This window comes from Electrophorus electricus, chromosome 14, assembly GCF_013358815.1.
Source record: "Electrophorus electricus isolate fEleEle1 chromosome 14, fEleEle1.pri, whole genome shotgun sequence".
Lineage (NCBI taxonomy): Eukaryota > Metazoa > Chordata > Actinopteri > Gymnotiformes > Gymnotidae > Electrophorus > Electrophorus electricus.
Window position 1 is genome coordinate 11,527,322 of NC_049548.1, and position 21,646 is coordinate 11,548,967.

The 21,646-nt window shown below is 37.2% G+C and overlaps 1 protein-coding gene across 1 annotated transcript in view; it reads left to right on the forward strand.

Moving 5' to 3' along the window:
• LOC118240059 (calcium-activated potassium channel subunit alpha-1-like) overlaps positions 1-21,646 on the forward strand; it is a 72,680-nt gene that overhangs the window by 50,480 nt on the left and 554 nt on the right. The window contains exons 10-20 of the mRNA XM_035533438.1: positions 599-709; positions 1,084-1,189; positions 1,699-1,781; positions 1,892-1,961; positions 2,651-2,806; positions 3,343-3,452; positions 3,536-3,604; positions 4,030-4,116; positions 5,038-5,114; positions 6,226-6,374; positions 21,502-21,595. Of these exons, the coding sequence (XP_035389331.1) occupies positions 599-709; positions 1,084-1,189; positions 1,699-1,781; positions 1,892-1,961; positions 2,651-2,806; positions 3,343-3,452; positions 3,536-3,604; positions 4,030-4,116; positions 5,038-5,114; positions 6,226-6,374; positions 21,502-21,595 (1,112 nt within the window). The remainder of the gene's footprint in view (positions 1-598; positions 710-1,083; positions 1,190-1,698; positions 1,782-1,891; positions 1,962-2,650; positions 2,807-3,342; positions 3,453-3,535; positions 3,605-4,029; positions 4,117-5,037; positions 5,115-6,225; positions 6,375-21,501; positions 21,596-21,646) is intronic.

Here is a 21,646-nt window from a genome sequence, read left to right on the forward strand (position 1 = left end):
TGTGAATGAAATTTGATTTTAGTTTAAGAAAGTAGCCATAGTCTTACATTTGAACTAATATAATAACTCATCTATAAACACACATGGATTAATATTGTTCAACCACCCACCCAGAGGAAACCCTTGAATTCCTGAGTGAAAGCAAAGGGGGTGCCTATTAGAAAAGTCTGAGTACCATTGTTGGCACCACCACTCAAATGATTGAGAAATTTGACAAATTCAAATTCAGTGCTATAGTAGGCCCCAAAACCAAGATTTTAAGATACGAGTTCAGATAATTATTTAACTGGATGGACCTCTGCTAACAAAACCAAGAAATGCAAGGTTGGGGATTGGGCTGTACTGAGAAGTCAGCATTTCATAATCAGAGGCCTCTCAATTGATCATTTAAATGAAATTAAGGGATTGTTTTATTTCAATGAAAGACACAGAATGAAATAATTTGAAATCATTTTAGTAAAATGTTTAGGACTGCATGTGCCCCTCCCCCTTTTATACACAGAACAGTCAATATTTGGAAATCTTTTGCAAAGCTGTGATAATGAGTGTTTATGATATATATACACAAACATGACTGTTAATGAATTTTGCCTCCTAGGCATATTGTTGTATGTGGTAACATTACTCTGGAAAGTGTTTCTAACTTCCTGAAAGACTTCCTACATGAGGACAGGGATGATGTCAATGTAGAAATTGTTTTTCTCCATCAGTAAGTACTGTGCAGAAGTGTAAAAGAAAATCACTGCAAGTGTAAAATGTGAAAAAACATAAATTGTGGCTACAATTTGATAACACCTTCTATTACAGCACAAGAGCTGTTGTGTTTGTTTTAAATTGTAAGGGTTGTAAATACTAAGCCTTTGCAGCATAAAACCACAACACACACACACAATTTAAATTTTGGGAAAAAAAAAACTTGCCAGCAGAGATTTGTTCTTCATATGTTACTACAGAGATTTGAAGAGGTGATTAAAGTCTTTGTCATTGTTGTCCACTGTGATTAGACATCAGCTACATTACTGTAATCGGACACATCTGCATTAATTTGTGTCCCTATTTGTAGTACTCTGTTGTGTGTTTCAGTATTGAACCTAATCTTGAGCTGGAAGCCTTATTCAAACGCCACTTCACTCAGGTGGTGTTCTTCCAGGGTTCTGTCCTAAATCCCTATGATCTTGCTCGAGTCAAGGTAAGGAAGTGTGCTTCTTGCAGAATAGATTTTACTCATATTCAGGTGTTAGAAATTGGAAATGCTTCAAAATTCCAAAGAAATGTATTGCATGTTTTAAGGTTTATTTAAAATCCTATAACCTGAAACTTCTAAAAGAAAGAAACTTGTAAAGTATATTTTTCTTCCAATTCATTGTCTCTCTTCCTAGTCCATTAGTAGGTCTTTGTGCATCTACAATACAGCCAGTATGTCTCCATGTTTATAAAGCCAATGAATGTTGATAAATGATGAACACTTACTGTAGATTTGTTCAAGGCTTTTGTGTGCTTAATCTAATTGTGTGATTAGACTATACAGTCTAATTTTGACAGTCATTTAGACATGTTACAGGCTAAAGGGAAAGAGCAACTCATTCAGCTCTTCCAGTAAGAACTCCTACACTTATGGGTATTTGGCCATAGGCAGCATTTGGAAGTCACCAGAAGCTACTTGACAAAATCTTCATGTCTCTTTGTGTACTGTTGTAGATTGAACTAGCAGATGCCTGTTTGATTATAGCTAATAAATACTCTCCAGACCCTGATGCAGAGGATGCATCCAATATCATGAGGTAAGAAATGTTTACCAATTTTAAATAATGTAGATTTGAATTGGTATTTGCGTGTCTCATTTATTAGCAGAAAATCTCCAACAAAGAGATTTCCATGTGTATTGCTCTAGAGTGATATCCATCAAGAACTACAATTCAAAAATACGTATTATCACCCAGATGCTACAGTATCACAATAAGGTGAGGATGTTGCATTACGAGGATGCTCTGATTAAGTTACAGCTAGAGCCTAAAACTCATCTCTTTGCCAGGCACAGTTTATTTTAGTCACCTTTTAGCCTTCAGCTATGCTCTGGACTATGGTTGGCTGGGTGTTTTGGATGGTGAGCCATTCTCAACCCATCAATGACCTTTTATGTATAAAATTGCTGTGGTCAGAAACTACCCAGTGATGAGTGGGATAGAGGATGGCTGACAAATTGTGCATGGTAACAGTCTGTAAATGGAGACCAACAAAACGCACCTGTAAGATAGGTGTACCCAATGATCTGATAGTAGAGCAATAATAGGTTTTAGGTAGGTGCTCGCAATGAATGTTTAACTTTCAAAGTTTCAGCCATAACATATTTATGACTGATTTTGTCAATCAAGGTTTAGATACTAAGACTATAATTAAACACAGTGCATGTGCATGTAAATGTGTGACTTTTAGGCTAACAGCCAATAACAGCATAAAACCTTTGGGGTTAAGCAGCTTGTGTTTCATCTGTGTGTCTGTGTGTGTGCGCCAATACATGGGTAGGAGCTGAAGTTCCTGTATGTGGACATGGTCATAGATGTTTGAGTGCATGATGTGTGCACATGTTTGCATATCTATGTGTGTGTGCCTGCATGTGTCTAGCCAGTGCTAAGTGCATCTCTGGTCCCAGGCTCACCTACTGAACATCCCCAGCTGGAACTGGAGGGAGGGTGATGATGCAATCTGCCTGGCTGAGCTGAAGCTGGGCTTTATTGCTCAGAGCTGCCTGGCCCAAGGCCTCTCTACCATGCTGGCCAACCTGTTCTCCATGAGGTCCTCCATGCAGGTATCTCCTCCTGAGGTCTGGCAAAATGATCCCCTTTGGGAGTGTTTTATGCTCACAGGATGTGCTGTGTGCTGAATTGGGTTTATGGCCATTGACATAGTCTAGGTCAGAACCAGTGACTGTAAGTGATATGTATAGTGGCTCCATTCATAGGTTCATCACATAGCTTTGGATCTGATGCTTTCAAAGTTTTTTTCTTTCTCATCTAAGGCATGATTGGAAAAAAGCCTGTATACTCAAATGAGCCCCACTTTAAATGACAAATTAAAGCAGTTTAATGTGGACATGTAAAATAGACCCATGTGTTTTTTAAAGATGCTGTATTTCTGTTTCTATAATGGATCTTATAGACCTACCACTGATGAGGCTTAAATGTTTAAAGCATGAATTGTTTTACTACCTTTAGTACACTTGAAGAATGCACAGTGCAACTGGATTAAATCAGATGGGCCTCTGTCATCACAATCTCAATAGTAAATTATGTGATATTAAACTGAGTGATAAATAACTTGAATATAAGATATGGTCTTTATCAGCTTGAAGAGGAGATATGGCAGAAGTATTATCTGGAAGGAGTATCTCAGGAAATGTACACAGATTACTTGTCTAGTTCATTCGTGGGTTTATCATTCCCTGAGGTTTGTGAGTAAGTATTCTATTCTATTCTGTTATACAGAACATCTAGACATCAAATTCCCTTTAGAAATGCTCACTGTTGTTTCCTTGCAGGCTGTGCTTTGTGAAACTAAATCTCTTGCTGATAGCCATTGAGTTCAAATCTGGTCAGAGAAGTGTGAAGTGAGTGAACTTGTTTTTTTTTAATGTGTGTGTGTGTGTGTGTGTATTCAGTATTTTAGTCTAGTTATATGATGTATAGTACATGTTTGCTTTCAGCTTGATCATGCCATGCTGTGAATATCAGCTGGAGTGGTGTGACTTGCTAAATTTCCTTTAATTTTTTACTGTGAAATGAAGTGTGAAGGATCTAGAAAGCTCTCCTTACCCACTATGCTGATTTTCTAAGATGATCCTGGGGAGGTAGTTGCTAATATTGGCAGTGGATGAAAATGCAAAGTACTAAAATGCTCATGTCAGTCAAATTTACACATATGCAAGACAAAAAGTAATCTAAATCCAGTCTTGGTTGGTTTCTTTACACTTCGTGCGCGCGCGTGTGTGTGTGTGTGTGTGTGTGTGTGTGTGTGTGTGTGTGTGTGTTGAAGTTTGATGATTAATCCAGGGAAAAATGTGAAGTTGCAAGAGAAAACACTGGGTATCTTCATTGCCAGTGATGCCAAAGAAGTGAAGAGGTACACACACACACACACACACACACACACACACACACACACACACACACACACACACACAGAATGGGGAAAAAGACACTAAAATAGTTAGTGGTACAAATGGTAGTTTATATAAAATGTTTAAAAAAAATTGACTATCCTAAAACTTTTTTGTTGGCTATTTCCACAGTATAGAATGCAAGGCTCATATCCATGGACATCTGGTATAAATGGACAAGTGGGGCTAACCCCTTGCTGTTTTCAACTAATAAAAACATAAGAAAAATCTATTATATTTTTGTCATCCACAATGTTTTATTTGCTGCTAGGAAATACCTTGAAGAAAATTATTTTAGACTTCTATGAACTTAATATTACCACCTAAATAAATAAGAAAAATACGAATTGGATTAAAGTGAGCTGACTTTATCTAGCCCCAAGCTGTAGATTCACATTGCCTATCGGGCAAGTATTTGTTGATGTATTAAACACAGTGGAATACTCCTTTGATTAGAAGAGAAAAAAGCTAAAATAAAAATCATATCATTCACATTTTTTGAGGAGTGTCCTATTATTTCTTCCTTTTGGGTAGATGCAGTAATGTAGATCAAATCAATAACTAGCTTAGAGTAATTTTTAGATCTGTCTGTAAAGCATCCTTGTGTCTGAGAAAGGCACTGTATATACTTAACTAATAATAATAATAATAATAAGACACATTAAAACACACCATGCACTTCAACATGACATCCTAAAACCCACACTATAGAATGCTAAATGTCTGTGTGCATGTGTGAATGTTATAAATGAATGTGTGCTCGAGTGATGGAGTGTTCACGGAACACTGCACTGCTTTGAGTTTGCTACCTTAAACAGGTGATTGGAAAATGAAGTGCACTGAGATGTTTCAGCAAAACGCTGATGTTATTTTCTTCTCCTTAGGGCCTCAGTGTACTGTAAGGCTTGCCATGATGACATCTCTGACCCCAAACTGGTCAAGAAGTGTGGATGCATGCAAAGTAAGTTTTCAAAAACAGCACCTGTTATAAAATGAGCACATGTCATCATAATTTATGGTAAAACCCTGCATGAGATGTGATTTCAATGTCTCCTGCCTTGTGGATGACAAGCTGTACAGACTCGGAGATCTTGGCATGCTGCTGTCTCTGGTTTATTTTGTACTTTGTGCCCTGTGTTGCCCTTCTCATGGCTTTCCACTGCACCACGGGAACTTTTACAAATGCAGATAAATCACTTTCTCAATTAGTTCCTCAAGCAGCTTGAAACCATTTGGGCTGCCTTGTATAAGAGCTGTGCTTTCTTCATTGTAATGCATGCTGGCATTATTATTCTTGTATTGTTTTTTGGTTTTTTTTTCCTTCTGTGAGGAGTAATTGGGTTTAGTGAAATCTAATTATTCCCAATGTGAGATAGTCATGTCTGTTTCAGAATTTTCTTTTAACAAATGACTTTTAAGGAAAAGAATGAATTTATTAACAGTTTTGACTTGTTACCCCCTTTCTGCTACCTTGGATTTTCATGTTATCATGTCTGAGTCACCTGCATTACTGCAATTTTTAATAAAGACCATGAAGTTCATTGTTACTCCAAGCATTTATTCAAAACTAACCACTAGAGGGCAACCAAGTACGCTTACTAGCGGACACCAAACTCCTTTAAAAACAAAACAGCAGCAGTTGAATCTGTGGCACTGCTGTCAGGCATATCCTCTATTTTACATATGCATGATGCATTAAGGCCTTGAAAACCTGTGCACCCATGAGCACGTTATACCTGTAAGAGAGAAAGCTGGCTGACAACTCCTGATGTTTGATCTTGACTACAAATAAGTCCTTACATTTTTCCTCCTGTGTTCCACCACATCTTCCATGTTGCTGAAGAATAAAACATGCATTTACTTTCATTATGTCTTACTGTTCTAGTAGTAATATTAAACCGAACTTGCATAATGTCATGCTAGGAAACTCATCAATCATTATGAAGGTGTGCCTCAGGGCCTAATACTAGACCTCTCCATAGATTGTTCTGCTATGCCATTTGGAGAAGTTAAGAAAATCCTACCCATTAACATGCTCCTCTCCCTCTCCACTCCTCCACTCTCAACTCCAGCTAAGAAGGCTGGCATTCGCCGGATGCGCCTGATGGGCTGTTTAGATTGCAACAAGGGGGAGCATGGCTGTTCATGTGTCTCCCGCAGTGTCCATACAAGCGTGGAGATGCCACCACATGCATTTCCCCTCTCTTCCACCTCTCTTCCTGTAAGTCTTCCATTGCCTCCTGCTTCACCTGCTCCTGTGCAGAGTATACGTGATGTGGCAACTGTGTGTCTGCTTTTTGACGCAGTTGTACTTGTCAGTGTCCTGTATCTGCCATGTGGCCGTGGGCTTTGGGCCACTTCTGCATGTTTTAACTGTGCTCTTGGTCAGACAGTCATTCAGATCATGACATATTAATGCCATATCATGACATAATAACCCTATCTTTTTCATCTTAGGAGATTAATACAAGTAATGCCATTCAAATGAAATCTAATAAGCTTTCAGAGTTGCAATTGAAAATCTATTCACATTGTACACATAAAATTCAGGACCATTTTGTAATTTTTAGCTTTTCATGATCTTTCTTGACCTGAGGCTTTCATATTATTTTATTTATCACCGGACCGCCTGTGTGGTTGCATTGCAGATTGCACATTTGCACATGTTTACATCAGTGGGTATGTATCCAGAGTTTCTGTCCAGCTGTGCATTGTACATATGGTATTAATTGCATGCAGGTCACAAGTCCACAAGTCCATTCATGTGAATGAGATTTGCCAGATAACAACAGACATAAATGTTGATTTTTGGGAGAGTGTTTGTAGGTATCGCCTGTTTTTTGGAGGTTTGTTTAAAACAGGGGTGAGTGGTCACCCAATCTTATGACATGCACAAACACATGGAAACATGATTTTTTCATGGGAATTTTTTTTGGCATCTGAGGCATGAGACCCTCTTTCCCCTAAACAGTACTCAATTATATGCCATCTGGCAAAAGTCTTTCTCATCATGTCTCTATGTGACACATACTAAACATCCTGGATGCAGTCATGTGTTTTTCAAATTGTGTACTCATTTTCAGAATGTTGGTTAGCATATGAGACAAAACCAGCTAGTTTTAAAAGGCTGTCTTTATTTCTAAAGATATGTTCCAACCCATTTAACTATTCTAATGATTAAATAACATGTCCTATATTACATAGAACCGCTTCTGACACAATTTCTATAACAAAATGATCAAATGCAAGTTAAAGTGGTTCCTGTGATATATATATATATATATATATATATATATATATATATATATATATATATGTTACAGTGGGGTTTTAACCTTCAAATAGCTACAATAGATGCCATGTGACCTCTTTGTCACAATAAGAACTAATGCTAATGAGCTACTCAATTAAACCCATACAATTGTTTTGAATCAAAATATTTTCTGATATTCAATTCAAATCATATTTAAACAAATGTAAGCATAAAAGTAATGTCAAATCAATTAAAATATGTTTTAGCATATCAGTACTTAAATCACTCCTTACTTTTAATAGGGATGCTTTACTTGGTAAATAAAACAAACAAGAATTTTACTCTCTTATGTTGAGCCTATTTCAACATCATTTTAATTGCTTGTAGTATGAATACCAAGAGCCAAGAGAGTCTTCAAGATGCACTCAATATCATCACTGGAGATGACAGTGAGTTTGAGGGATGTGAAGATAGGTCAGATGAAGACCCTGATTACACTCCTAGTAGCAAAGACATGGAGAGTGATGTGTCAAGATGTTAAGATGAGTCTGATGAATCAGATAGCAGTGAATCAGATTATTTAGATTATGTACTGCAACCATACATGAACCACAGACAGCAAAATACAACCATCCAAAGAAAAAAAAAAAACATTCAAAAGGACAGACTGTCACACCTCCAGACAAAGTTGTTTCTCCACTGGAGTACTTCAGAAGGTTCATAACAGCAGAATTGCTTCAGTTACTGGTCATTTTAACTCCAAATATACAGGATATTCAAAACGATGTCTGACATGGTACCAACTTGAACTGAAAACTCCAAACTGGCTGTGATGACATGCCATCATTTAAGACGAGACAGTAAGGCATTTCAAGTGGTGGGGCTGGGGCAATTGTAAGATGGAGACAGAAGTGGAGACATGGACTTCAAGGGAGTGGAGATTATGTTTGCAGAACAGGCCCAGGCTGCAGCAAGCTGTTATCAGTTTTGTGTGTGTGAGAGCTTCAGAGGCAGCAACAATGTCTTTGGTGGATTTCTTTGCAAATTATGGTAAATGCAAAAATTGCCAATTAGGGAATAGTAGGAGATTTTCACTGTGGTAGAATTCTGAATTTTGTTGATAGTTTTTAAAAAATTGGCTGATATGTAAGTTGATTACTATAAAACATAAATGTAAAACTAATCTCAACCTAAATGAAACCATGATTAAGTCACCAACTGACCCGTGTTTTGTAATTCACTTATGGCATCTTGATAAATGTGAATAATGAATGTAATTGAAAAGAAAAATATATTTTTAGCATATATTTATTTTAATTTGTAAGACGTTTTTATCCAAAGCTGCTTAAAACAAAAAAACAAACTCATTCCTGATAAAACAACCAATTTCGATATAATTACAGTCGGACAGGGTTTCCAGTATAATCAATCAGACAGCCTACAAGGGCATGAAAGATATACAGACTCCGCTGCTAAGGATCAAGAACAGTGCTAGCAGTTATTAAGTTGCTACAGTGATGTCAAATCAAAAGGCTGAACAACTTGTATGGATGATCAGAATGTCATTAGCTAGTAATTCTGATGAATAAAAAATAGTGAGTTACTGGTCTGATTTGTCAGTTTTCTAGTAGCACAAGAAGGTTCAATCTAGGTATCTAGTAACCTAAATTGAAACATGGAAAAGTCTCTAAAGGCAAGATGAAAGAAAGGTTCAAATATTCTTTTTCAATTGCACTTAGAAGTAAGGAAAAACCATTTATTTTATGGTGGGATTGATGGAATTCTTTGTCTTCAAAACTATATTACCACTTTCAGATATGACCTGTGTGATGGGCTTAAAGGAACTTACTGTTTGTTTTTATAAGTCAACAATAAATGAGAATAAAAAAACTTGATGTCTGTCATTTTTATAACTCCACAATAAATTCAAATTTGTCAGACATCACCTGGTGATGTCATCTGGTGTCAATAGAGTGAGAAATGCCATACCACCTGTTGCTACTAAAAACAAAACCAGCAAGAATGAAAATTTTCACACTCCCACCAGAACAGCTGACAGTTCATTCTTCTAATTTATAAAGTGATATATGATGGCTATATATGCATCCTTATGTCAGGATTGGCCACCCTCCTAGTTTCCCTGTTTTCATAGTTTCCCTGTCGTGTCTGTTTTTCTTTACTCCTCGTTTCGTTTTCTCCACCCCTCGTCTGTTCCTTAATTCCAGTCCTTGTTTTGGTTTTGCCTGTTCATATGCTCACCTGTCTCTGGTTAGTGCTTGATTGTCTTGGTTATTTAAGTCCTATGTTTGGTTTCCAATGTTGTCAGTTATTTTGGTAAGACTGACTACACACATGACCAATGTCATTATCTCCATTATTGTCTTTGTTTGCTTAGTTTGTGTGTTACCTTGCCTTAGTGTTTTCCCTGTATCTCTGTTTTATTTGCCCCCCTTGTGTAGTTTCCCTCATTTATTAATGAACCTCTCTCACCTCATCCCTGCAAATATGTTGCAGAATAACTGACCACATGCGAAACCAAACAAAGGGCTTAAATAACCACGCCAAAGGAAAACAGACACGACAGGGAAACTATGAAAAAAGGGAAGCTAGGAGGGTGGCCAATCATGACACCTTGTGAAGAGATGTTCACATGTTCCATTCTTTGGCCTTTTCTTTTGCCTCTTTGTACTCAACTTCCACCTTACCTTTGAATGAATTTCAAGAATGCACTGTACTTTTCAATGATTTATGAGGATGTAAAATACCTACAAACTCCCTAAAACCAGCATCATCTACAATAATGAAGGGCTGTCACTTTAATTCATTTTCTATTTTAACTTGAAAGCTACAGACTAATATATAATTTGTGAATTTGATTAATATAAAGATTACCAGTAAACACAATAAAAAGTGGCTAACAATTTTTTTACAATAAATATGATTTAAACAATATGTAGAGGAATAATTATAATGAATAACAATAATGAACAAATAATGAAGAGAATAAGAAAACAATGTACAAATGATTAAATAATAGAAGCATACACCACAGTTTGAGGATTACACCAAGATAACCAGTCATTACTTGAGGTTATGACAAAATTTGAGGTCATAGTGAACATCACGTTAAACTTGCTAGGAATCTTGAGCAACAGGGGTCCTGGTTCCTGTCAGATGAGACAACTCAACCCTAACAAACCAAACGTTTTTAGCAGAATAATGTGTAATCTATATTCGCTACTCATTCTTAGGGATGATGGGGTGGTAGTGTTGCTGCCTTACCCTTGCTAAATACCTCTGCAAAGTCCTTATACTCCTCAGGTATAGAAAAGCTGTCTACTGATTTAGGGCTCTTCAATGAGATGAAGGTTACAATTAAATGAGGCCCAGTTCTGTAAACAAATTCAACCTAGACCTAATACTAGCTTTTTCCAAGGAGATTTGTGAATTATGATTCTGTAGCCTAAAACTATGGAGTTATAAGCAGTGAAGACTATAATCTATGAAAGGGTCTCCTCATGTGTAGCACTGTGGCAGGGTTTAATGGGAGACATGCAGTGCGTGACCATTGCTGAACCAATTGCCACCCAGGGAGTGCAGGTGACTTGGGATCTTAGAGATCTTCAGGCTTTTCAGAAGGTCCTCTGTGATGAAGTGGTTCCCAAGTTTGTCAAGAGATGGCTTTTTTGAGGTACAGTAGTGTGAAAGTGTTTGCCCCCTTCCTGATATCTTATTTTTTTGCATGTTTGTCACACTTAAATGTTTCAGTTCATCAAAGAAATTTAAATATTAGACAAAGACACAAGTAAGCACAATGCAGTTTTAAATGAAAGTTTTTATTATTAAGGGGGGAAAAAATCCAAACCCACATGGCTCTGTGTGAAAAAGTGATTGCCCCCTAAACCTAATAACTGGTTGGGCCAACCTTAGCAGCAACAACTGCAATCAAGCAATTGCAGTAACTGGCAATGAGTCTTTTACAGCACTGTGGAGGAATTTTGGCCCACTCATCTTTGCAGAATTGCTGTAATTCGGCCACATTGGAGGGTTTTCAAGCATGAACCACCTTTTTAAGGTCATGCCAAAGCATCTCAATCAGATTCAGGTGAGGACTTTTGACTAGGCCACTCCAAAGTCTTCATTTAGTTTTTATTAAGCCTTTCAGAGGTGGACTTACTGGTGTGTTTTTGGATCATTTTCCTGCTGCAGAACCCAAGTGCGCTTCAGCTTGAGGTCATGAACAGATGGCCGGACATTCTCCTTCAGGATTTTTTGGTAGACAGCAGAATTCATGGTTCTATTTACCACTGCAAGTCTTCCAGGTCCTGAAGCAGCAAAATAGCCCTAGACCATCACACTACCACCACCCTATTTTACTGTTGGTATGATGTTCCTTTTCTGAAATGCTGTGTAACTTTTATGCCAGATGTAGTGGGACATACACCTTCCAAAAAGTTCAACTTTTGTCTCATCAGTGCACAGAGTATTTTCCCAAAAGTCTTGGGGATCATCAAGGTGTTTTCTGGCAAAACTGAGACGAGCCTTTGTGTTCTTTTTGCTCAGCAGTGGTTTTCGGCTTGGAACTCTGCCATACAGGCCATCCTTCTTATGGTGGAGTCATGAACACTGACCTTAACTGAGGCAAGTGAGGCCTGCAGTTCTTTGGATGTTGTTGTGGGGTCTTTTGTGACCTCTTGTATGAGTCGTCGCTGTGCTCTTGGGGTAATTTTGGTTGGTGGGTCACTCCTGGGATGGTTCACCACTGTTCCATGTTTTTGCCATTTGTGGATAATGGCTCTCACTGTGGTTGATTGGAGTCCCAAAGCTTTAGAAATGGCTTTATAACCTTTTCCAAACTGATAAATCTCAATTTCTTTGGCTCGCAGCATGCTGTCTAACTTTTGAGGATCTTTTGGTCTACTTCACTTTGTCAGGCAGGTCATATTTAAGTAAGTTCTTGATTAAGAACAAGTGTGGCAGTAATCAGATGTGGGTGTGGCTAGAGGAATTGAACTCAGCTTTCCAAAGATGTGATAAACCACAGTTAATTTATGTTTTAACAGGGGGGCAATCACTTTTTCACACAGGGCCATGCAGGTTTTGAATTTTTCCCCTTAATAATAAAAACCTTCATTTAAAAACTGCATTTTGTGTTACTTGTGTTATCTTTGTCTAATATTTAAATTTGTTTGATGATCTGAAACATTTAAGTGTGACAAACATGCAAAAAAAAAAAAGATATCAGGAAGGGGGCAAACACTTTTTCACACCACTGTAGATGTGATATCAAGCACATCTTTGGCAGGGAAACAGGAATTTTTCAGGCCACGTAATCCATTTCTATAAACACATTTTCCTGTTTTTCATATTTCAACCAAGATTTTCTCTGTTTTAAAGGCCTTATCCATTTCTTTTGCAGCTACTGTTCATAAAATATCCAATTTGTTTTCTCACCATCATAGTCTTGTAAATCTAACCTTGCAGAACTCTCAGCAGTTCTGAAATGGTGACAGATTTGTCCATATAGTTTTGGTCATAAACCTTTCTCAACCTTTTTAAATGTTGTAACAGTGTCACTGACTTTACCTTGCATCTTACCAATAAGTGGCTATTTTTCCTGACAGGAGCTTCTGTGTTTTCGACAGGCAGGTTATTGGTCTGTAGTTAAATGGTGTTTCGCCCTTGGAAACTTGGAGTCCTTCTGTTAGTCAGCCCAGATGGGAGGAGGTGGTTCATTTGTTCTGCTAGTTGACCAAGAAGAGATACATTTTTCTTTAGCTTGTAGGCATGGATCATATCAGGACCAAGGGCTGCCATGTTCTTTTTGTTTCTGACCCACTCTTGAACATCTGCTTTTGCAATATCAACTGTTTCTTGTTCTGGATTTTTTCATTTTTGGTGATCTGCTTCTGCTTTGAGATCTATTAACCACTGTGCACTATGTGTGTTATGTGATGCTTCATTCTCCCATTTGCTCTTCCTTTACTGTTATGTTTCAGGTCTTGAGGGATCCACAGTCAGGGTATACTTTGGCTGGTTCATTGGTGAAGAGGACATTTAACCTTTTGGCTGCTGCATCTTTTGTTTATCTCTGCAGTCTTGATGTCAGTGCTGTTAAACTTTGTTTAGCAGACGCTATAGCCTCACCTATGAGCCGCCCATTGTATTTCTTCTATAGCAAGACCCCATTGTTGAATTTGTGCCCTTCTGAAGCCCTGTAAACTTTATGACTTCCTTATGTGTTGACTTTTATCTTGGCCTCTATTTCCAAGGGGGAAGTGGGAGTGTCCTGTGTCTTGTATTGTATAGCCTAGTACAGTGGCATATACCAGTTTGTTGGTTTCAGTTATAGTGGTTGTTGTGCTTATTTCTGTATTCATATCTGCTAGCATACTGTCTGCTGATACCTTGCCACTAAGTCAGGGGAGTGTATAGTGATGGCTGGCAGTAGTTCGCTTAGCCCTGATAATATTCTGCATGTCCACAGCTGGACCACACATGTCCACGATACATTCTTTCTCAAATGGAGTAGATGTTTTCTCTGGGCATTGATATTTACTCTTTATTTAATTTCTCTCCAGTTGTGATGGTAGTCATCATTACACAGTGTTTGAGTGCTGGTTAATTAATTGCTTGTCTGTGAGTGTGGATGAAGATCCTCTCATCCATAGTTTCCTTATGCCCTTCATGTAGCCTTTTTGATTGGGTCATACTGCTGTAGTAGCATTCCATTAGATCCATGTTGTACAACATCAACAATCTATAGTTTGTTTCAGTAGCCTAACAAAATAGACATTTTGCAGCATTTTATCACATTCCAGATTCCTAGAGTAAAAATGACTGAAAGATATACATGTCATGGCCCCCTCCACGATTCCTCCCCCCAATCCCACTTTGCCTCTAGGCACATGGCTTTAATCTGTGTGTATCATTCTGGCTGTGTGTGTCTTTCTCCTCATTACTATGCCCCTCCCTTGTTAGTTGATCATTTGTTACACCTGTCCTCAGTTACCATCCTTGTTAATGTGTATATTTAAGGCCTTGCTTGTATTAGTCCTTTGTCTGTCTTTGATCCTGTGCATGTCTTGCACACTGTGCTTCTTGCCAGTCTGCCTGTCCTATTGAGTGCTACCTGTTTTACCATTTGTAGTGTCCTATTGTCTATTGCTGTTCATTGTGTTTGGTTTCAGTTTGTCTGCTTCAATAAATGTCTGTTTTTTGTACTATGGAGACCTGCCTCAGTATCCTGCCTCAATCTCACAATACACTGAGTATGTACAAAGTTGTTCTTTAAGAATATGGTGGTACAATCTAATAACAATTTGACTGGTTGATTTTATAGAGCTTCAAGATGTGATATATAGTAAACTGAATAGTGTTGTATTTTGAATACATTGGAAAGCTGCCTTCAAGGATATAGTAGAGTAAATTGATAATTTGTTTTTCTTATGCAATTTTAAAAATACTATAGTTAGCCAATTAGCCATTTGCACAATTTTGCTATATAATTTCTCTGCATTCTCATAGTAAATACATAAGGAATTATCATGAGTAGATAGGTAAGTAACCTTTATAAGTATAGTGGATTTAACTGAAAAGATATAGATTTTAACAAGGAAGCTTTGAATTTCCAACAAATATAACACTTTTATACTAGACGTGGGTAGTATAAAGACGTGGGTAGTACAAAATCTGTCCTCAAATAAAAGTACTGTTCTTTAAAAATAATATTACTCAAGTAGAAGTAAAAGTAGTCATTTAAATTATTACTTAAGTAAAAGTAAGAAAGCATCTGTAAAAAAGACTACTCAAGCAGCTAGTTTCTTCATCATAACTCATTTAATGACACCACAAATTTTTATGCTGAATTCATATCTAAGGCATTGTTTTTAAGTGAATTTTACATTAAGTATATATTACTTATTCATAAATGAGGCTTTTATTAAATTTAAAATATGTACAATGTTAAACATCTTTCTTCAGTGTCCAGTAATATTCTGCCAACATAGAGGGGCTCCACTTTGCTTGGTACCAATTTTCCATAGGTCTGCTATCCAAAACAATATGTGAGTATAGTTGGTTGTGAACTATTTGTACTATCTAAGTAGACAGCTAAAAGCACTTTGGTAGATCATATCTGCTAAATTCCATATAGTAAATGTAAATATAATGGAACAAAAAAGTCTAAGGTTAATAGAGAAATTCTGAAAACTCGTGTTTTTATGCTACTGGTGTCACAGTTGCCCCTTGTCATGATTAGTCTCTCCCGGGTTCCGTGTTTTTCCTGTCTTGTGTTTTTTTGTTCCGTTCCATGGTTTCGTTTTCTCCTCACCTCATTTGATTTTCCACACCTGTCCCCTATTTCTAGTTTTAAGTTCATGCATTTAAACCCTGCCTGGATCCCAGTGTTTGGGTGTTCATTGAATGGTTGCGTTTATGTGATTGTGAATGTGTTAATTTATACTCCGTGTATTCTAGCCTTTTGTGTTTCTTAGCTCTGAGTTTTCCCTAGTCTTTGTTATAGCCTGCTTCCCCTTTTGCCTCCATGTGTTTGTTTTGTTAATCATGTATCCCCATGCTCTCCGTGTTGGCTCTATGACCCTGGACTGCTTTAATGACTCTGATTCTGGATTTGCCCATAATAAATCTCCCTCCTCTCCACACATGCATCTGCCTCCTTACCGCTCAATGTTACACCCCTCCTATGGTATCATGGTTCCCATGGTGATGGCCTGCCATGTGGTCTTTTTTTTTTTTTTTTTGGTTTCCTGTCTAGCCATGTGATTTCTGATTGATTTGGTTTTGTGCCCCAAATTAACCCCACCTCCCACCTGTGTCTCTTCCCTTCCCTATTTAATCAGTTCCAGGTGTTTCTTTTTTTGTCTTTGTTTTTCTTATATCTGGTCATTGATAGATGTGCTATGTTAAATGTTGGAAGTACTGTTAAGGATGTTAGAAGGATGTTAGACATTTCTTGTACAGAGCTTTCTCTTTGTGTTTACCCAGTTTTTTTGTATGGTGTTTAGCCTTCATGTTTTGTTGGCGATGTATTCCACTTCTGTTTCATTATCTGATTCCTCTGGATCTTTGACCTTGATCTGATTGCAATTCTGAATTTGCCCTAAATAAATATGCTCTTCTCTCCAAATGCATCCTGCCTCTAATCACTCAGTGTTACAGAATGGCCAGCCTACTAAGAACACAGTTAGACATTCCAATATGTAGTTCTTCTGTTGGGATGAAGCTATTTCACTGACACCGTCTTTCTTAGTTCAGTCATGCTGGAGAGCCGGCGCTGTAGGAACAAGGCTGACTTGTCCTTGTTCCAGAATGTCCATTGTAGAGATTCCTCCACTGGACTTCACGTATGATCAGAGCCCAGGTAAGTGCCCAGAGTTTATTCGTTGTTGCCTGTGTTACTTTAGGGAGCACCCCATGGCACACAAGACAGCGAAAACATCTTGTTCTGGAGGCACTTACTGAAGAGGCAAGGAAGTTGAAGCATGAGCTGACATACCTGACAGGTTGGGTTGCTTCGCCCTTCAGCTAGGTTCCGGGCACATCTGTCCTGGCCTCCTGGGGAAGGCTTCCAAGAATTTTGATTTGCATACCTGTGGCTGGCTTGACAACTCATTCTCATTCAACTATTTTATTTAGCATTAGTACTATCCCACAGAACAATAAACACTCTATGGCCTGTTTCACTTTGATTCCTCTTTGTCACAACTCCTTACTATTCTCCCACTATTCTATATCACTCATCAACTCTAAACGTCACCCTCAAAATGCAAACCAATACACTTATGACAAAGTCTCAATAATTTCCTGTTATCCACAAACCAGTGCATCAACAAAAGAATATAAACATAAAATATCAGACATGATCACACAGAAACATGCAATTCCATAACTCACATACAGCAACTACTTTCCTTCTCTATAAGTGTAAATGCACACACTTCAAAAGTCCCTTTCTAATCATGAGCTGTGTTACACCTAGAGCTTCTTTTTTCGAGCAGTGCCTTCTTGTCTTTCTGGAAACAGTGCTCATCTGGGTTTTCAGGGTAGTGCTTGGTCGAGCTAATCTTGACAGCTGTCGTCCATCACTCACTGAAGGATGTCACCCCATTTTCCCTAGTTGAAGAGGTGCAATGGAATACCCTTCCCTACCTTAAACCTAGATCACACAAGTTCCTTCCTATCCCTAACCAGAAATCATTCTTTTACATTTATACCAGTGTTTTTCTCTTTTTTTCTTCAAACATTCATGTATATAAAACATTTCACCTTTATCATATTTTCACTTTAACTTTCCCTTTATTCAGCTTTTAAGCATTCATGCATTTTCCTTTTCTCCTTTCTCCACTTTCGTGGCTTCTACACATTATTTGTTTTCTCTTGGCTCCAGAAGCTTTTGGGCCATGAAGCTCACCATCCACCCATGGACCAGGCCTGGCCTTCAATCTAACTTGCAGAATTTGATAAAACAGTTTTCTGGTTACCTTCACTTATGGTACTACCTGGCTTTGTCCTGACTGACTTCTTTTTTTATCCGTATTCATATCTCCAAGAAATGTCCACCAATCTTCAATATGCTCCTTGAATTTATTACCACTCCCTTCTTTTGGACTGGCAAAAACAACATTGTTTATCCTTTCTTCATTGAAATAAAGACAACATCAGGCCTGGGCCTGATGCATAACCCATATTCCATATTAACAGGTGTTAAGAAAACTTCTAACCTTGAATATTTCAAACAGGGTTGTATGGCTATTGTTTCAGCCTTATTATATTTCATCTGAACATAAAAATATCCATCACATGGATATGTCAAATCCAGTATGTTCTTTTTTCCCCTCCATTTGTTTCTTAGCCTACATTGTTGTTTTCCTTCAGCCTACTAGATTCATCCAAATGGAATCTAGGCTCAATTTTCCACTGGCCTTTGACATAAATTTCTTTTAATGGGATTTAATTGTTTGTCTAATAGTTCTTAAATTTCAGTTTATTGGAAGTGAATATAATATTGATTTCAATAGAATTCTAAAATACTTTTTGCTAATTTATTTCTTGCATGTGTTTTGTTTGTTTGGTTTGTTGTTGTTGTTATTTTTCCTACATTTTTGATCAACTCCATATTTAAAATATATTTTTGTCAATGAGGTTGATTTAACCTGGGCAAGAAACACCTTGGCTATTGATCACATTGTCTTTTGTGCTTACCTTTATGTTCTAGTGTGATACTCCACAGGTGGAGTATGTGGGGACAGGTTTGAATGCTCTGTTGAGCATTTAAAGAGGGTAGCCGAGATTAGTCCTTTCAGTTACTCATTAAGCAGTGGTCTTGTGATAATAATATTAATTAAAATAATGATGATGATGATAATAGTAATAAAATAACAAGAATTCTATTTATAATATGCTTTTCCTAAAGCCAAATAATTCATAAGGCCTGACTCAGAGATTATGGGTTCCAAGATTATAGGATCCAGTATGGATGTAACTTGTTTCTCAAATACCTATTGGCCACTTGCTTTGAAATACATTTTTGTTTTCAGAATTTAAACCCATTACATGGTCTCTATGATGGCTTTAATAAAAATTAAATAAAATTTCAATAAAAATTTACAATAGTAAAAAGGTTTTGTCTAATGGCAATTATACTACCAATCAAACATTTTTACATTTATAAGTAAAGACTATGAACTGAAACATATGGCATTAGGACAAATAAAGTGTTAAACAACACTTCAAAAAATGTCAGATTCTTCAAATTTAATTACTATTAAAATGACTGATTTAAGTCAACTATTAACATATATATGAGGTCACATTAAATTCTTGCTACTGTAGCCTGTAGAAGCTGTTATTTTGTTTTTAACACTGCATACAAATTTCCTTTATTTTCTGCTTATATTCTATTTGTATAATATATATATATATATAGAGAGAGAGAGAGGTTGTATAGAAATCCATGCCTGGTTGGGCTTTAATGAAGAGAGGAAAGACTTCTAAAGATCTGAGATGCAAGTTTGGAATGTTACTGCATGAGTCTGTTCTTGCATGCAAAACTTGTGTGTACTTGAATAGCATCATGCAAACATCTGCAGTAATACCCAGCCAATGAGAGGTCCAGGAATAATCAGGTTTACTGTGCTTCATGAATTAAATGACTTTCTTATTCTGGGATTCAGTAATGTGGACTGAAGTCCAGATTCATGTAGACTGAATTGCATGCTTTTTCTAGTTTCAAGCAATAGTTGCTGGTACGTGTCCACTAGCTGCAGAGTGTGACATCTCCAAGCATCAATTAACTCAAGTCCTGTCTCATATTGTTGCACATGGCTAAAGTAAGAATGAGAGAGTATGGGTTATCTTCATGATAGATTAACCTGGATGGAGTCACAATGTATATGTGGATCTCATCTTTTCAAAATTCTGTGTTAAGAACAGACTTTGACCTATGCATGTTTTGCATCTCACTGATAGGAAAATGAAGAAAAATCTCAATTTCCCTATTTATTTGTGGATGAACTGTAGTGGCTGTTGCCCATGTTATGCATCTATAGCATGATTTTCAGTACCCAAAGATGCTGTACAATCAACACATGATATTGTCAACCAAATTAAATTGTAAACTGTAAATCTGTAAATTGTTCATGTTAACTAAGACTTATTTGAGAACATCCTGCAATGAGGTTGTTTTACAATTACCTACTATTGTCAGCTGATTTTCTGCTTTTGCCCATGTGGATGAAAGTCTTGTCATTAGGCTTATTAAGGCAGGCAGAGCTACTACCTCTCATATAGATGCTATGCCCACTCCATTTATTAAAGCTTGAACATGCAGTGGCTTCCCAACTGAAGAAATGTGTGTCTTCTAGTTTCAGTCTGTGTTTAGCATTAACCATAGTTCTGAAACTGCCTTGGTCAGAGTTATAAACGATTTACTGTTAGCAGTTGATTCTGGGTTGCTGGACATACTTGTTCACCTGGATTTACATACTGCCTTCGACACAAGCTACAAAAATTGCTTAAAGCGTGTATTAACCAAATACATAGAGTTGTAAATGTAACCCCAATAAAAACTAAAAAAAAACCCAGTAAATATCAATGTAGTCACACAGTAAATATTGTCGCTACTTTGTAAAAAGCAACAACAATGAGAGTATATGAACCTTTAAAGTGTTAATTTCTTTTTGTTTTTTTATACCAATAATATGTTTAATGTGATATTTTGATGTGTTTAATATCTGATGTATTCCGAATGACTCTTGAAAATGTGATGCATGATTACAAGCAAACATTTAGCAAGAGTAGAAATGAAAATGAGAAGAAATTGTGTACAACTTATTTATTAAATGTAAAAAGGATGCATTTTTTGGTTTTACAAATACTATTTTGTGATGGCCAAATCTATGCATAGTTGGCTAAGAGTGCAAGGTAACCATTGCACCAAATAAATCTCCACTCCACTGAATCTGTCATCAATATGTATATTTTTGTGTATCGTCTCTATCTATGTATCACTGCTATTCACTAGGCTGGCTGCCATAAGATACCCAAAAAAACAAACCATTAAGGCCTCCAGTGTAGTTATTTTCATTCTTGTCATCCTCAGTAACACTACTGATGACACTCGTTTTGTTTTTTGGAAATTAATATAACTTAATACATTGAAATATTAATTTCCTCATATACATAAGAATACAAATGCATACACACACACACTCGTGTGTGTGTGTGTGTGTGTGTGTGTGTGTGTGTGTGTGTGTGTGTGTGTGTGTGTTGTCTTTCTGTGGCTATTGCTAGTTCTGTGTCTGTTTTGGTGCCATAGAGAAATAATCAGCTTGACCTATCATTTGGCAGATATTGCTGGAGCCTCTGTACTGTTGGAGACTATACAAAACTTTATGGATTTTAGTGGTCATCAGAACATTTACCTTCTGAAAACTGGGCACTACTTGTTCTGGCTGTGCAGGTTAAATAAGCAGGGAAGTGAGGTGACTTTAGGTCAAATAAGCAGGTTAGCGACGTGACTTTAGGTCAAATAAGCAGGTTAGTGTGGTGACTTTAGGTCAAAATGTCTTTGCAGGTGAGGCAGAGTCCGATTCTCCTCTGTCATCTAAGAAAAAAAAGAAGAATGAACAATTGGGGGAATCAACCAACCTTTCTCCACAAAACTCAAGGTAACTCTTTCTATGTGTGGGCATACTGCTGTGGTGATCACTTTGCCTCCC